General features: G+C 36.2%; 1 protein-coding gene across 1 annotated transcript in view; it reads right to left on the bottom strand.

Moving 5' to 3' along the window:
• The window catches only part of LOC115211650 (vacuolar protein sorting-associated protein 18 homolog), a 57,570-nt gene that overhangs the window by 1,481 nt on the left and 37,936 nt on the right, over positions 1-18,153 (bottom strand). The window contains exons 17-29 of the mRNA XM_029780285.2: positions 14,543-14,678; positions 12,467-12,619; positions 11,296-11,389; positions 9,202-9,275; positions 5,883-6,038; positions 5,406-5,546; positions 4,902-5,033; positions 4,213-4,297; positions 3,445-3,572; positions 2,323-2,444; positions 701-818; positions 166-291; positions 21-79 (exon numbers count right to left, since the gene is read on the bottom strand). Coding sequence (XP_029636145.1) covers positions 21-79; positions 166-291; positions 701-818; positions 2,323-2,444; positions 3,445-3,572; positions 4,213-4,297; positions 4,902-5,033; positions 5,406-5,546; positions 5,883-6,038; positions 9,202-9,275; positions 11,296-11,389; positions 12,467-12,619; positions 14,543-14,678 — 1,524 coding nt within the window. The remainder of the gene's footprint in view (positions 1-20; positions 80-165; positions 292-700; positions 819-2,322; positions 2,445-3,444; positions 3,573-4,212; positions 4,298-4,901; positions 5,034-5,405; positions 5,547-5,882; positions 6,039-9,201; positions 9,276-11,295; positions 11,390-12,466; positions 12,620-14,542; positions 14,679-18,153) is intronic.

Below are 18,153 nucleotides of genomic sequence, written 5' to 3' on the forward strand. Positions count from 1 at the left end.
TAACGAAGGAAATAAATTACTTGATCATCATGTCTCCACAGTAAATACATTCTGCTCCAATTATTTCATCAAGTTCAGTCTGAAACATAAAATTACAGAAATTAGGAAAAGCAAAATTATATTTATAAATGATAATGGAAATTCAAAAAGATAAAAGGGTCATACTTTAATGTTGGTTTCTGACTGGTTTCCATGAATAGTTAATAATAAATTCTGTATTCGTGGCTCTTTTACTTTTTTTTGCAATTCTTCAATTTTCTTTTTCTTTGATACAGAAAGGTTAGGCACAACCTAAAAATAATTATTTTAATTAGAATTTAACCTTCTTGAAATTAGTTTAATCATTTAATTTGTTAATTTTTTTAATATAATTTATAAAAGAAGTGTTTAATGATCAGACAATAATAATATCAATTTTTTGTATGTTTGAAATTTATACAATATACCCTTTGAAAGGGTTTACATTGCTTGCTTTGATGAATAGAAAAATTCATCTTTTACTAGATGTAACCATTAACCTTAAATAGTTAAGGACTAACAGTTTCAAATAGGAAAAAATACTCCAAACGTTCAAATAACTTCATACATCAGAACTAGGGACATTATGGGTATGATGCTATATCAATGATGTGTTTTGATAAATTACATCAGTTTATAGACTAACAACCACAAATAACTGATTTTCATTGAAATTACTTACTTCTGAAATAAGACAATCTGTATGGAATTTATGCTCACAAGGAAACACATGGAAAGACTGTGTCATGAGAGGAAAACCGCAGAAGAAACATTTGTCTTGTGTTTTGACGAATACAAACCTGCAAAGTAAATATTGTAAAGTTGGCAGTGTAAACAAAGGAAAATAAAAGAACATCATCATCATTAATCAATGTCTGCCTTCCAATATGCTGGCATAGATTGAATGGTTTGACAGGAGCCAGCCAGGCAGGAACCTACACCAGACTTCCATGTCTGTTTTGGCAGGGTTTTTACATGAACATTATTTTGCTAATAAATAAATTTTTATATTTTTTCTAATAAACATTTTAATATGGAATGCTTTGCAAATAATATGTATTAAATGGTTTTGATTTTATACCAGAAAAAAAGAAATGGCTAATCTCAACAATCTTCCCTTTCTCTATTTGGACTTAGATATTTTTTACAGAATTTTAAACAACACCCTTATTTATTGCATCATGCAGATATTCATAATACTTATCATCAACCTCTGGATACTACCTTCTTGAGTGCTAAGATTCATGGGGCTGGTTACCCTGTTTCCATGGTATATAACTGATTGAAATGAAGGCACATGGCTCAGTGGTTAGAGCGTCGAGCTTACAATCGTGAGGCTGTGAGTTTGAATCCCGGACCGGGCTGCATGTTGTGTTCTTGAGCAAGACACTTTATTTCACATTGCTCCAGTTCACTCAGCTCTAGAAATGAGTTGCGACGTCACAAGTGCCAAGCTGTAATGGCCTTTGCCTTTCCCTTGGATAACACTGGTGGTGTGGAGGGGAGAGGCCGGTATGCATGGGCGACTGCTGGTCTTCCATAAACATCCTTGCCCGGACCTGTGCTTGGGAGGGTAACTTTCCAGGTGCAATCCCACAGTCAGCAATTAATTGAATCAGTCAAAGTCAGAGCAAAGATTCATTTCCGGTGATGAGAAAGGTGTGTGATCCTCCACTGCAAGGAGGAAACCCAGAACAACTGGGGTTGGGGACAAGCTACAGCAAGCCACCCACATTCACAGTATGTAGTGGGGCACCTTTACAGCCAGCTTGCCTGGCTTTGTCTCTTGTTAATAACAGCACAAAACACAAAATTTTCTGTTGAATGTCGGACAGATGCAGAGGGTGTGTGACCACAGCGGCTATCAGATGCTGGAACAAACTCTGCTCTGGATTTGATGAAGGAGGGAAGGTAAGGCAGGGCTTCATCAACATCCTAGTTAACCTATAACTGGGACCTTAACAAGTGCTACAATTCTAGGTCAGAGTAGACCTAGGACCAACAGTGGTTAAGAGATGTTTCAACACTCCTCAAAACCCTGGAAACCCCGTACCAGGAACCTACTTCTGGGTGCAGTTACATGACTGACTGAGACCACAATATTCCTCTGAAAAGGATGCAAATCTATCGTAGGATTACTTATTTTACAGTGGAGTAGACTGGAGCACCCAGTCCAGGAACTGAAATCACAATCTTGCTATAGTGGTTACAACACCCTAACCACCAGGCTACATGTCTTTAGTAGAGATTGGTCCTTTCTTCTTTCTAATAATACAACATTAAATATATCTAAAAGAAGAATACTTGTTGCGAAAACTCTGAATTTCTCTACGAATTTCTTCGGCACTCTTGGTTGCTCTATCCATTTCTTCTTTGAGGGAATCAATATGTTCATTGTATTTCTCCAAAGAGGATATAATAGCATCCTGTAATAGAGAAAAAAAGAAGAGGAAATGTATAAGGAATCTGCATTTTTAGTACATTGTATATTCTCGTCAAGACATTATCTTTTACATGTTTTAGTCATTCGAGCATGGCCATGCTGGAGCACCACCTAGAAATATTTTAGTCAAACAAATCAACCCCAGTACTTATGTTTTTTTTTTAAGTTTGGTACTTATATTATCAGTCTCTTTTGCTGAACTACTAAATTATGGGAATGTAAACAAATGAACAAAACAACAGTAGTTGTCATGCAGTGGTGAGAGAGAGACAGACACACACATGATGGCGTCTACATAATTTTCATTTACCAAATTCACTCACAAGGCATTATTCTACTATAAGGCTCAGAAACCTGGATGTTATCAAAGAAGCTTGAGAGGCGGTTGAATGGAACTTACACTCACCTCCTTATAAGAGCTCAAAATCTCTTGTGGAAGTGTCATCCAACCAAAGTACAAATATATGGGAAACTACCACCTGTATCATCTCTTGTGAAAGGTAGGAGAGTCTAGTTTGCTGGACATTATTGTAGAGCTGAAAACAAGGCAATTTCTACTCTTCTCCTCTGGACATCATCTACTTGCGATACCAGAGGGTGCACACTCTCCTACCCTGATGTAATCTCCAGGGATACAGGCATCCAGCAACAGGACCTCCGTAATGCTATGATGGACTGTGACGTCTGGCGTAGCATAGTAAATTCCATTGTCTTGACCATGGTCGAACAATGATGATGATTATTGCAGAAGAGACTAGCCCAAGGTGCTGCACAGTGGGACTGGACCCGAAACTACATGGTTGCAAACCAAGCTTCTTAACCACACAGCCATACTTGTGCCTATATATAATCTTAGACTTTTAAATCATATACACCTGGTTTTTAAACACTAACAGTTACAGTATACAATGATGCTTTTTAATTATGTTGATTACATTTATACTGATATTTGAATGCAGTTTGGAATAATGTAGTTTCCTAACCTTGAAGTCATCAATAATAACAAAATCGTGAAAAAATGGCAAAATGTCTTCTATTTTCAGTAAATCACATTCTCGGAGAAACTCCATTGCTCTCTTCACATCTTTCTCTTCTTCTACAACATGCCGGGCTGAAAAGTAAAAAAATTTTATGGAAAAGGAAAGAAAGACTTAGTTTTAAATGTTGTCAGCCTGGCTTTGAAACAATAACAATTACAGTATATTTTGTGAATATAAGAAAAATCTTATAAATCAATAAGGAAATATCTATATATTGATATAGTGTTCCTTTAGTGATGAAAGCAACATGTTACAGCTTTGTGACAAAAGTGATTTGACTACCAGAAATATTTCTTAAGTTTTTTTTTCCATTTTCTTATTAAGTTTTTTGAGTGAAGAACTATGCCAGTGGAGTGCAAACTCCTGGAAGTGCCTCCCATGCTGGACAGGTCAAAGAACAAAGGCCATACTAATATGGACCACCTTTTCCCAGAGGTAAAAATGGATTTGCATAGGGTCAACTGCCTATCTAGAAAAAAGCACAGTGTTACAGAAATGTAAATAACAATTCTAAATCAAGCCTGTGTCATTGCACAATTTAAAGGAATAGAATTAACACTGAATATTTGTAGTAAAGTTGTAAAAGCCAAAATAATTTGAATTTTTTTTTTTTGTTTCGTAACGATAATCAGTTTTGCTTCCCAAACTACGATATGTTTTATAATTTTAATTAATATGTAAACATGCAAATATACATAATGGAAAAGTTACCAATTTTCAGCCACAGCTTCTTTCGTAGTTCGTTATCTTCCTCGTCTGGTTTTGATGCTTGCTCTTTAGCTAGATCAACATTTATCTGAAGGTAAAAATATCAATGATGACAATAATTGTTTTAAATTTTGGTACAAGTGCCTAATATATCAGTAACTACTACAGTTTTGTTGTGTCTGGGGAGAATCATTTTCTTTTTGTGCCTTATAATGTAACACACTCACAGGTAAAATTTCCACTTATTTCTTATTTTTATTTTCCTAAAATTTTCGTTGCGTCTTGCAACCTTTTCAATAGTCTTGACTCTGTCCATTATTTACTGAAAAGGTTGCAAGACGCAACGAAAATTTTAGGAAAATATTAAAAAAAAAAAGAAATTTTAACGATAGTGTGTCACATTATAAGGCACAAAAAGAAAATGACTCTCCCAAGACAACAGAATATGCTTCAACGCACGAACTCATATAAAGAATCTTGCAAACCAAATCCCAAAACGAAATACTACAGTTTTGTTTCATGAAATATCTTAATGATTAAGTTATTCAGCTCCTGCTTTAATTAACACAAGAGAAAGTTATTGAGATAATTCGTATTTTTTTTAATTATTTCAATATCTACAAAATGCAGATGTTTATTTGGGTTTATCTGCTTGGTAGTCAATTTAGAGTATTTTTTGTAAATGTACTTACAGTAAGAGCTAATTCCACTGCTTCTTCATACAATCCCATCACAGAATATATATGGACACATGCTTCCTTATGATTCAGCTCTAAACAAAGTCTGAGAGCATATTTGAGATCATAGCAAACATGTTCCGGCTCCTTTGGTATAGAAGAAAAAAAGGAACAGAAGAAGAATTTTCATTATTTATGAATGAGATTGAGATTTGAAACTACATGGATCTAGATAAAAGAGAGTTCGTAAATGACAAGATAACATGCAAAACAAGAGTTGTGGATATTAAAATTTATGTGAAAACCAACTTAATCATCTTCAACGTTAATATTTTAGAACCTAGTTTTCATAAAAGCACGGTAAAATAGTAATGGTATAAAAGTAAATCTGATATATCACAAAATAAATAAATGAACACAAAAGCAGTGATGATAAAATCTCTTAGTTACGTAAAGACCAACCAAATTACAGATAATGATTGAAGATAGTGTAATTATGAGAATATTGTGCCAGCTTACCTGCCCTTGACTTGATAGATAAACCATGAGTTGACCAGCTTGTAGCCTAGCATATAGTGATAACAAATAGTTGTGTATTGGAGGGTCTCTTACATCCAGCTCTTCAACACAAAACTTCAAGTATTGTATGGCTTGATTTCCCTATAGAACAATAATAAAATGTTTCAAAACATATAAAAGATTTCTATAAATAAAACAGTACTCCCAGTTATAATAATAATAATGAAATTATTGTATACAGTGCTCAGGTACACCACAACTTGTCAAAAGTGTGTATAAAGCATATGCAGTAATGTACAAGTGTCTGGAAAGAGAACAGTGTATGAGTCAGATACATGCTTGCGTGTGTATGGAGGGGAGAAAATCAGGTGTAGTGTTGCCACAGAAACCGGGTGTAGTATGCCACAGAAACCAGGAAACCGGGCCCATGAGCCTGGTTAGGCTTGAAAAGGGCGAATAAATAAATAATATACGTACTTGCTCATGGTGTTTTTTACTGTCGTATTGCACTAGTGATGGAATTAATCTTTTAGGATCAAGCTTATTGCGTTGTTTCTTCCAAGACTTGACTGTTTCAACAGGGATATGCTGCATAAGAACTGGGGAAAATTTATAGAAGAGCTCCATTTGATTCTGTCAATGTTTAAAAGAGAAAAACATATTAGATAAAAAAATTTAAAAACTTGCAATGTATGTCAGAATGCATAAGTATTTATTTTACTAATAGTTATCAAAGGCAATAATGACTACAAAAATTAGTTAGATTTGATTTTAATAGTAAATTATCCACATCTCATGGAATTAAAACAATCATTTTTTTTTTTTTATGAGTGATTGTTAAAAATTTAAACAAAATTGCAATTTACTCTCTCTCTCTCTCTCATTCACACACAAACACAAAATTGACCTTGGTGGAATTTGAACTCACAGTGCAGGGAGCTGGAACAAATACTGCAAGGCATTTTGTCCTCTGCTTTAATGACTTAGATTATTTCCATCAAAGACATGCGGCAATCATGCTTTGAAACAAACACTTTGGATTCAAAGCAATATTATGAAGTAAATAACAAAATTACCGTATTTACTTGTGTGTAGGTTGCACCCCTAATTTAGTGTTAAATCTTAGTACAAAATTTTTATTCTCCCCATAGCTTTAGCTTTGCCCAATGTATAAGTTGCACCCCAATTTTTTCAGTTAAAATTAAATATAAATAGTGTGACTTTTACACAAGTAAATATGGGAAGTAAAATAGTGTGAATTCATGATAAATTTATGAATTAATATGTTTAATTTACTTCAACTGCAGCATAATTATATTCTATAAGCAATTAAATGTTTTATATATAGTCTTTTACTCATTTCAGTCATTTGACTGTGGCCATGCTGGAGCACCGCCTTTAGTCGAGCAAATCGACCCCAGGACTTATTCTTTGTAAGCTTAGTACTTATTCTATCAGTCTCTTTTTCCGAACCGCTAAGTTTCGGGGACGTAAACACACCAGCATCGGTTGTCAAGCGATGTTGGGGGTACAAACACAGACACACACACATACATATATACGACGGGCTTCTTTCAGTTTCCATCTACCAAATCCACTCACAAGGCTTTGGTTGGCCCGAGGCTATAGTAGAAGACACTTGCCCAAGGTGCCATGCAGTGGGACTGAACCCGGAACCATGTGGTTCGTAAGCAAGCTACTTACCACACAGCCACTCCTACACCTATATACTTTATAATTTATCTATATTTCACAAATGATATTTTCTTTTTGTCACAGCAGCTCTTACAAGAAGCAAATTAAAATAAAAAGGCTTTGATTATAAACAAAGGATTAATCTGAAACCGAAAGAATTTCCAAACAATTATTATATTGTCTACAAAAAAAAAAGTTATACGGAAAAAGGAAATTTTTTATAATGTCATCTAAATTTACATCAGTGAAGATATCATTCCCTAACTCCAAGAATGGTGTCTTTCAACCTTCATTTGGATTACTTAATGAATGGATATAAAATTCAATTTTCAATAAAAAGAATTCAACAATATTATTTACTGTTTTTGAGTGCTATTTGTAGGAATGAACAAATAATGAATGCTAATATTTGTAAACTAAATACAGATATACACATAAATTACATGTAAATATATATATATATATATAAATACAAAATGGGACAAGAACACAAAACATTAAAATAGACGATACAAAAACACGGACAGGTCATTCGAAGCCTCTAATCTTCAGTCAAAAACCGGATCATCCTCGCAATTTCGGCTGATTAATCTTGACATTATATACACACATATATACAAGGAGGTGCTGAAAAATTCCTGGCTTGGGGTTAAAGAAAATATAAGATGATCAGTTAATCATGATTTTATTGAACATATTCACCTCTCAGATTCACACACTGATGCTGGCATGGTTTAGATAGTTTGACAGGAGCCAGCCAGCTGTCCAGACTCCAATTGTATCCCGTGGCATGGTTTCTATGGCTGGATGCCCTTACTAATGCCAACCACTTTGCAGAATGTGCAGGATGCTTTTTATGTGCCACTGTCACAGGTGTGTTTATGCAGCACTGGCATGCATGCATTTTACAGGTGCATCAGCACCTATAAAGGTGCAAGCCTGTATGGATGGAAGACAGAGATTTTACTTAGCTTGATATGTCTTCTCAAGTGCAGCAATTCTCCACATCTCCCAGTCCCTTGTCATTTCCTCAGTGATGCCCAGCATCTGAAGATCCTTTCTCACCACTTCACACCAGGTCTTCCTGGGTCTACCCTTTCTACAAGTTCCCTCCACAATTACAACTCAACACTTTTTTACACAGCTGTCCTCACCTATATGCATCACATGACCAAACCAGCGTAGTCTTCTCTCCTGCACACAACATCTGATGCTTCTTATATCCAGTCTCCCTCTTAAATCCTTTATACTCAGTTGTTTTATTCAACATAGCTTCATGTGACATTATTTATTGATATAGATGAGAGTATCAAAAGTGAGTAGGCTTTTAAATGAATTAAAAAGAATATCAATTATAAATGCACTATTTTTAGGCAGTGCTCTAGCATGGCCACAGTCTAAAAGAGTATATTTCTACTAGGCATTTTTATTGATTACTAATTTGTCGTTGTCATCGTCATCATCGTTTAACATCTGTTTTCCATGCTGGCATGGGTTGGACGGTTTGACTGAGGTCTGGAAAACCAGCAGCTGCACCAGGCTCCAATCTGATCTGGCAATGTTTCTACAGTTGGATGCTGTAGTTCTGGTATATCCTTATGGATAAATGAATAAATTGCAACAGTGTAATAACAATATAATCGCAACAAACAGCAGTAACCACACGGAATGTAACAACAATCTTTTAAGAACAGACAATCCAACATGCTAACTTGAACAGTAAACTTTTAACTCCAACTTTGAACTATCAACACATGAACTGTGAAACTAGCACTAACTACCTCACTTATTCAGGCCGCTACTATTGACATGTAGTGGTCTAGTCCATACTTGCCAGGGGGTGCTGTACTCTCGCACAACAAGATTAACCCTTTAGTGTTCGCATTATTCTGCCACAATTAATGCTTCTTCATCCACATTGTTTTGAACTAATCATGCATTATCTTGTAGCTATGAGATTTTGATGAGGTAGCTGTTAATTTTTAAAATGATATTGTAGGGTTGGTGTGGGAGACCAGATCTGGCCAGTTTGAACATAAAACAGGCAGAATACTTTTGGCCGGATATGGCCGGTTTAAATGCTAAAGGGTTAAATACTTACTTGTTCATTGAGTACCTCGAGGGCAACTTTGTAGTACTCATGTTGAATATAATGACTTATTACTCTCTCAAAATCTGAAAAATAAAAATAAAGAAATACTTTGATGGTCTCTTTAAATGTCAAATGACAACCACGGTAAAGTAAGTTACTGAATCTATCACACATCTTTTTACTCTTGAATTGTTCAATTATTATTGTTATAAAGATGGCAAGCTGGCAGAATTGTTAGCACACTGGGCAAAAGGCTTAGCAGCATTTCGTCTGACTCTACATTTTGAGTTCGAATCCTGCCGAGGTTGACTTTGCCTTTTATGCTTTCAGGGTCGATAAATTAAGTACCAGTGAAACACTAGGGTCGATGTAATTGACTAGACCTCTCACCCAAAATTTCAGGCCTTGTGCCTATAGTAGAAAGGATTATTATTATTATTAATAAGAGTTATGGATATGTAAGAATGGATAAAATAAAAAAATGACTAGTAAGAATACATACACATGTGTGTGTGTATGTATGTGTGTGTGTGTGTATATATATATATATATATATACATACACATAAACACAAATACGTTTTTTGAGCTTGAAAGATTGCAGGATAGTACATGGCATGCTATATAAGCTTGTCTGAATACTGTACTATCAGAGCATGAAACTTCTGGTGGTTCACATTTAAATTCCATTATTATCATCACCATTTAATGTCCATTTTCCATGCTGGTATGGGCTGGATGGTCTGACAGGAGCTGACAAGTCAGAAGACTGTGCCAAACTCTGTCTGCTTTGGCAAGATTTTCACACCAGAATGCCCTTTCTAATACAAACATGTTTATCAAATTATATATATTCTTTATTCTTTTATTCTTTTGTTTCAGTTGTTTGACTGCAGCCATGCTGGAGCACAACCTTTAGTTGAACAAATCAACCCCAGGACTTATTCTTTGTAAGCCTAATACTTAATCTATTAGTCTCTTTTGCCGAACCGCTAAGGGGACATAAACACACCAGCATTGGTTGTCAAGATGGTGGGGGGACAGACACACACACACACGATGGGCTTCTTTCAGCTTCTGTCTACCAAATCCACTCACAAGGCTTTGGTCGGCCCAAGGCTATAGTAGAAGACACTAGCCCAAGGTGCCATGCAGTGGGACTGAACCCAGAACCATGTGATCAGGAAGCAAGCTTCTTACCACACAGCCATGCTGTGTGTGTGTGTGTATATATATATATATATATATAATTAAAATGATAGAAGTTGAAAGGTCTGAATTAAAAGACTGCAATTAGAAAGTTTTTTTGTGACGAGAAGGAAGCATGGATGAACTTAACTTAAACATCAGAGGTAAATTTGAAACACAATAGTTTCATATCATCGAAGATTTGAAATAGAAATAGAAAAGGAGTAAGAAGGGGGGGGGGATCTTGATTAAAAAGTAAAAATGTATTATAAAGAACAATAAAATGGAACTTGTTTTATTACACAGTGATATTCACACTTAAATATTGATTTAAAATTTTGGCACAAGGCCAGCAATTTTGGAGGAGGAGGCAAGATGATTACATTGACTCCAGCACTCAACTGGTACTTATTTTATCAACACCAGAAGGATGAAAGGCAACGCCAACCTCGATGGAATTTGAACTCAGAATCAAAAAACAGATGTAATGTCACAAAGCAACTTGCCCAGTGTGCTAACGAACACTGCAATTTAAATGTGAATGTCATTTAAAAAAAAAATTAAGGAAATTTAGCTTTCTATTCAGTAAAAAATAAATTGATAAATTAAGTAATATTCGTAGCTACTTTAACATGGTTGTCCGTTTGAGCAAACTCTACTGCGATTTTTTAACCCCAAGAAGACACATCTAGCTGGTTAACGATGCACAGTAGCATCTGATAAAATTGGGAGCAGAGGAGCGAACCCCTACAATCTCCTAATCTCTTAGATTAAATAAATAAAAAAACTCCAGAATTGATTACTATTAAATTGAAGTTTGAACAAGAATTAAAATTAGGGTTAATATTTAAATGTTTTCATGATGTTAAGAAAATGAAGTGAAATTTAAAAAAACCAAACAAAAAGACATAATTACCTTTCATTAACCTGGCAAAATACATCAAGTCTTCAACATCACCATGGCTAGCAATCAGGTCATAAATAACTTGCCGGTTGTTACATACACATTCCTGAAAAATATATTGTTGTATCAGACAGTTGACCTTTGACACAGATTTATTTTCCAACCTGCTTGTTTCCATACAATGACTCTTTTCTACTACATCTGTCAGATTATGGGTTTACATATAACTGAGGATGCAATTCCATATTGGAATAAATTAAGTTTTAACTAAGAAGTCATCTCTGTAAATTGAATTTGTATGGTTTAGTTGATTGTGTGTGGAGGCACATGGCCTAGTGGTTAGAGCAGCGGACTCACGGTCGAGAGATCGCGGGTTCAAATCTCAGACCGGGCGATGTGTGTGTTTATGAGCAAAACACCTAAGCTCCACGTGTCTCTGGCAGAAGGCAATGGCGAACTTCTACTGACTCTTTCGCCACAACTTTCCTCCTTCATCTTGCAGCTCACCTGCGACAGACCGGCGTCCCGTCTAGGTGGGGAACCTATACGCCAAGGATACCGGGAAACCGGCCCTTATGAGCCAGGCACGGTTCGAGAAGGAACAAACAAAAACAAACAGTTGAATGTGTGCGGGTATGGCTGCATGGTGAACAAGTTTGTTTTGCAACCATGTGGATTTGATTTCAATCCCACTGCATGGCATCTAGGGCAAGGGTCTTTTACATTAGCCTCAGGCTGACCAATGTCTTATCAGTGAAATTTGGTAAACAGAAATTGTATGGCTGGTGTGTGTGTGTGTTTTAGTTTGTATCTGCATATTTTCTCATTGATATTGCTATAAACAAAATGATTGGCAAGGCTCAATATGATTACAACAGAATAGATTACCTTACATGAAAGACAAGTAAGGAGTGACATTAGAAAGGGCATCCAGTCAGAAAATACTGCCTCAAGAAGTCTTGCACAGCCCACATTAACATGGGCAACATAAACTCAATGATTTTGAGATGATGGAAATGCAATAGCTGATAGAAATCATAATGGTTTCCAATATCTAACAGAATCAATAAAAAGAACCACTGTATCAAAGTGTTAAAATTCCATGAATTAAAAATCTTTTAGTGGGAGATAAAATGTTTCATCAAATAAAAGCATATACAATTATGATGAAGAAATTATTTACTTTAATAATACTTTGGTTCAGAAATTGGCAAAACTCTTTTTGAAGATCTGGGTACAGGGAATCTTTCTCATCATTTTGTTCCTTGAGTTCTCCAAGTTGATTCAAATAAATTTCAGTCAGCCATGTGACAAGCATTGTCATCTGGGTACGGTCCTACAAACAGACATGTTTCAGTGAAAAATTATTTGAAGAAATAATGCAACTGAAAACATTTAAAAACAACTTATAGATAAGTTTGACTCAAGTAATATTAAGTGAGAATAAAAACAGACATTTGATATAGCTTCTTTAATTCTTAACTTCTGTATTGGTAAACAGTCATATAAAAACGTTGATATATAAACCTTAAAAAGGCTTGGTATACAGACCCTGTCTATAAATGGTTGGCTAGAACTATGACCTCATTCACACATTATTTTGCAAGGTTTTGCTTAATGGAATATATTCATAATTAGTAATTAATCAATTAATTAACTTTTTGGCTCTTGAAATGTTCTTAATTGCATTTATTACCACTATGATATGATTATTATTAATATTTTTAATATCCATTTTTCCATACTGATAAGAGTTGATCAAACAATTATTTTTATTTATATTTTTTTTAGCTAAAGCATGTCTTGTAAATTTAGAAATAATTTTATTAATATTGATTTCTATATTTTTAGCTAAAAATCATAAATGTATTTTGCATCTATAATTTCATTGGTCATGACTACGGTTATGAAGCTTGATTTGCAACCCTGAGGTTCTACATTCAGTCCTTATGTACAACACCTTGGGTAAATGTCTTCTACTACAGGCAGGATGACATACCTTGTGATTGGAATTGATAAAGAGAAACAGAGAAGAAACCCGAGTGGATCGAATAGATAATGGCAAATTAACTAAGAAGCATCTTTGTGTCTCTTTCGCTAAACAGAGCACTCAGAAAAATTTCAGCTAATTCAAATGGTCAATTCAGCTGGAATATCACCTGATGAGATGAAGTCACATAGTGTTACCTAATAAATTATGGAATGGATTCATATCTGTATTAAACCACACTACTGAAATGCAGGTAGTGATGTTTTAAACTATCCATTCATTTCTGTTTACTATATATATGTGTGTGTGTGTGTGTGTGGAGGCACATGGCCTAGTGGTTAGAGCAGCAGACTTGCGGTCGAGGGATCACAGGTTTGAATCTCAGACCAGGCGATGTGTGTGTTTATGAGCGAAACACCTAAGCTCCACGCGGCTCCAGCAGAAGGTAATGGTGAACTTCTGCTGACTCTTTTGCCACAACTTTCTCTCACTCTTTCCTCGTGCATCTTGCAGCTCACCTGCGACAGACCGTGTCCCGTGCAGGTGGGGAACCTATACACCAAGGAAACCGGCCCTATGAGCCAGGCGTGGCTCGAGAAGGAACAAACAACAACAACATATATATATATATATATATATATATATATATATACACACACACGTGTGTGTGTGCACAGATGCCATACCACATGTTCTAATCAATGCTGTCTGAGTGAAAACACTGTTTTTATTTACAATCTTTGATAAACAAAAAGTCTCGTAGATTCAACTTTTGATGCTTGGAAACTATTCCCTTACTGGGAAAACTAATAAGGACTGGCAACAGGAAGAACATCTGGTTATAGAAACTATTCCTCAACAAGTTTCATCTAATCCATACCAGCATGAAAAAAATGAACATAAAACTGAGTGAACAAATGAATCAACATTGATAATTTACTGAAGCACATTTAAACGTGTATAATTAAAATGTTTAATAATTTTTAAAAAGTCTAAACATTTCACTCTCCCTGTAAAAATTAATTTCCAAACTGAGAAAAGCAATATCATTAGACTGTATTTGCTCAGGTATAAATTGTGCAATTACATACTTGATTTTAACTGAAAAAAATTGGCTGTGACATATACATGGGGCAAAGCTAAAACTATGAAGGGAGAAAATTTTGTACTAAGTTTTAACACCTAATTAGAAGTACAACAAACATGCAAGTAAATACAGTAAAGTCCAGAACATAAACTGCTAAAATATTAGAACAAATTTACACTTACCTGGACCCTAAGACTATTCAGTTTCTGTGTAAGGAAAGCTTTTAGAGGTTCTTTATCTTCAAGGTTAATAAACCTTAATGCAATTTCCTCAAAAGAACTTTCTGTGTTAGCGTACATGACAGCACTTTCTTTATATCTACATCAGAAGTAGGAACAAGTATTAAGATAAACATTTTAAAAATCAGTTAAGAACTTATATAAAACACAAATGTTGCTCAAATAGTTTCTGGTTAAATTCCTTTTAGGGATGCCATAAACTCTAAAGGGATTTCAAGGGTTAGTGTTTAGTTGCTGTTCAGCAGGTGACAGATAAAATCTTTTCTGATGAGGCTCATGAACTTATAGTTAATATCTTATCCAGTTGTTCTTTTTGCTTCATCTTATTTTATTTCAAAAAAATAAAAAATAATAATAAATGCACCCTTTTTAAAGCCTAGCCAGGCTCATGGGCCCGGTTCCTGGTTTCAATGGCGTATGTGTTCCCCAGCTGGATGGGATGCCAGTCCATCGCAGCATTACTCATTTTTGCCAGCTGAGTGGACTGGAGCAACATAAAATGAAGTGTTTTGCTCAAGAACACAATGTGTCGTCCGATCCAGGAATCGAAACCACAATCTTACGACCATGATGCTGACACCCTAACCACTAAACCACGCACCCACACATTTTAAAATAATATGGTATTAAAAGCATTAGATGTTAATATACAAGATAACTTAGTTATGGAAAGATGGGAAAACTAGACGAAAAAGTAGTGAAATAGTGATTGGTGTTAGCAGAAGTACAAATAGTCAAAATAAGAATGAGCCTTTTTGGCATCAACCCATCTGAGACTGTTCCTGGTTCTAGGGTACAAACTTTCTGTTTTAAAGTAATTTCAATTAAAATTTCTCATTAGAATTTCATGTTAATTTATGTTCAAAACAGCTTGATAATATGAAAATAATTTCACTCTATTTTCATCATTTTTGAAATTAATTGAAATAAAAAGAGTATTTCAACAGAAATCCTCATCATCTTCATTTATTGTCTATTGTCCAAACTGGCATGGGTTAGCTGGTTTGACAGGAACTGCTAAGTTGGAGAGCTGTACTAGGTTCCAGTCTGATTTTGGCTTGGTTTCTACAGCTGGATGCCCTTCCCAATGTCAACAACTCCAACAATGTAGTGGGTTCATTTTACGTGTCGTTGGCATTGGTAATAATTATGATTTCACTTGGCTTGATGAATCTTCTCAAGTACAGCAAATCATCAAAGGACTCAGTCACTTGTCTTCACTTCCATGACACCCAACATTCAAAGATCATGCTTCTCTACCTCATTCCATATCTTCCTGGGTCTACCTCTTCTATAGCTTCCTTCCAGTTAGAGATCAGCACTTCTTTACACAGCTGTCCTTGTCCATACACATTACATGACTGTACTAGCACAGTTATCTTCCTTGTACACTGCATCAGATGCTTCTTATGCCCAATTCTTCTCTCAAGATGCTTACACTTTGTTGAATGTGCACACTGACATTGTACATCCAGTGAAGCATACTAGCTTCATTTCTTTCGAGCTTTCACATGTCCACATGTCCTCTGCAGTCACAGCCCTTGTTTCACTGCCATGTAGTGTAGCTGTTCACACATAGGCATTATACAATATGCCTTTCACTCTGAGAGAGAGGCTCTTTGTTATCAACAAAGGTAGAAGCTCTCTGAACTTTGCCCAGCCCATTCTTATTCTAGCAGCTATGTTCTCAGAGCATCCACCTCCACTGCTGACTTGGTCATCTAGATAGGGGAAGCTATCAATTACTTCTAGGTACCCCCACCTGCCATTTGAAGGAGTCTATTTTCTGTACATTTCTAGTGTGTATTGTACCTGTACATCTGCCACATACAAAAACTATTTTCCCTGTTAACCTTCCTCTGATATTGCTACACCTCCTGTGTTCATAGCTTGCACTCTTTACTCTTTTACTTGTTTCAGTCATTTGACTGTGGCCATGCTGGAGCACCGCTTTTAGTCAAGCAAATCGACCCCAGGACTTATTCTTTGTAAGCCTAGTACTTATTCTATCAGTCTCTTTTGCCGAAGTGCTAAGTTATGGGGATGTAAACACACCAGCATCGGTTGTCAAGCGATGTTGGGGGACAAACACACATATATATATATATATATACGACGGGCTTCTTTCAGTTTCCATCTGCCAAATCCATTCACAAGGCTTTGGTTGGCCCGAGGCTATAGTAGAAGACACTTGCCCATGGTGCCACGCAGTGGGACTGAACCCGAACAATGTGGTTGGTAAGCAAGCTACTTACTACACAGCCACTCCTGCGCCTTTAATGCACTGGGTACATGTTATGAAATTTCTACCTACATCTTTTCTACATATTGAGCAGGGCCATCTATCTGAAGGGATTTGTGATTTGTCAGCTTTCCTACTTACTAAGACTTGGGTTTTTGCTAAATTAACTCTAAGGCTCTTTGTTCCAGACCTTGCTTTCACACCTGAAATTTTTTTGCTCCAGTTCTGGTAGTGATTCAGCTATAAGAACAAGGTCATCACCAGCATAAAGGAGTTCCCAGGGGCAGTCTGATTTAAATTCTTCTGTTATTACCTGGAGGACTATGAAGAACGGTGGGGAGAAGGGGTCAGGACTGATCCTTGATAAACTACTTGTACACTGAATTCATTGCTATACTCGCTGCTAACCCTCACCTTACTGACAGCATCCCTGCACGTGGTTTGTACAGCTCTCACTAACTGTCAACTACCCTTAGTTACTGCATTGACCAACAGATAAGGGAGCAGAGGACCCTGTTGAAGGCTTTCTCTGTGTCAACAAAAACCAAGTACAGAGGTTTATTTTTGGCTAGGTACTTCTGCAGCTGCCTTACCAGGAATATAGCATCAGTGGTGCTTCTCTCTGGCACTAAACTAACCTGCATCTCATCTAGATTAACACAAGCACTTTGGAAAAAGTCAGAACAATAGGCGCAGGAGTGGCTGTGTGGTAAGTAGCTTGCTTACCAACCACATGGGTCCGGGTTCAGTCCCACTGCGTGGCACCTTGGGTAAGTGTCTTCTACTATATCCTTGGGCCGACCAATGCCTTGTGAGTGGATTTGGTAGACGGAAGCTGAAAGAAGCCCGTCGTATATATGTATATATATATGTGTGTGTGTGTGTTTGTGTGTCTGTGTTTGTCCCCCTAGCATTGCTTGACAACCGATGGTGGTGTGTTTATGTCTCCGTAACTTAGCAGTTCGGCAAAAGAGACCGATAGAATAAGTACTGGGCTTACAAAAGAATAAGTCCCGGGGTCAAGTTGCTCGATTAAAGGCGGTGCTCCAGCATGGCCGCAGTCAAATGACTGAAACAAGTAAAAGAGTAAAGAGAGTAACAACAGAATTTACAGTTTTTTTCTTGTGCTTAAATAATTTTTAATATTAACAAATGCATTAAAGTGGTGAGCTGACAGAATCATTACCACGCTGGACATTTTGTCGTCCTTACATTCTGAGTTCAAATTCTGCTGAAGTCAACTTCACTTTTCATGTTTCAGGGCCAATAAAATAAGTACCAGTTGAGCAATGGGGGTGATGTAATCAACTTA

This window comes from Octopus sinensis, linkage group LG5, assembly GCF_006345805.1.
Source record: "Octopus sinensis linkage group LG5, ASM634580v1, whole genome shotgun sequence".
In the NCBI taxonomy this organism is placed as follows: domain Eukaryota; kingdom Metazoa; phylum Mollusca; class Cephalopoda; order Octopoda; family Octopodidae; genus Octopus; species Octopus sinensis.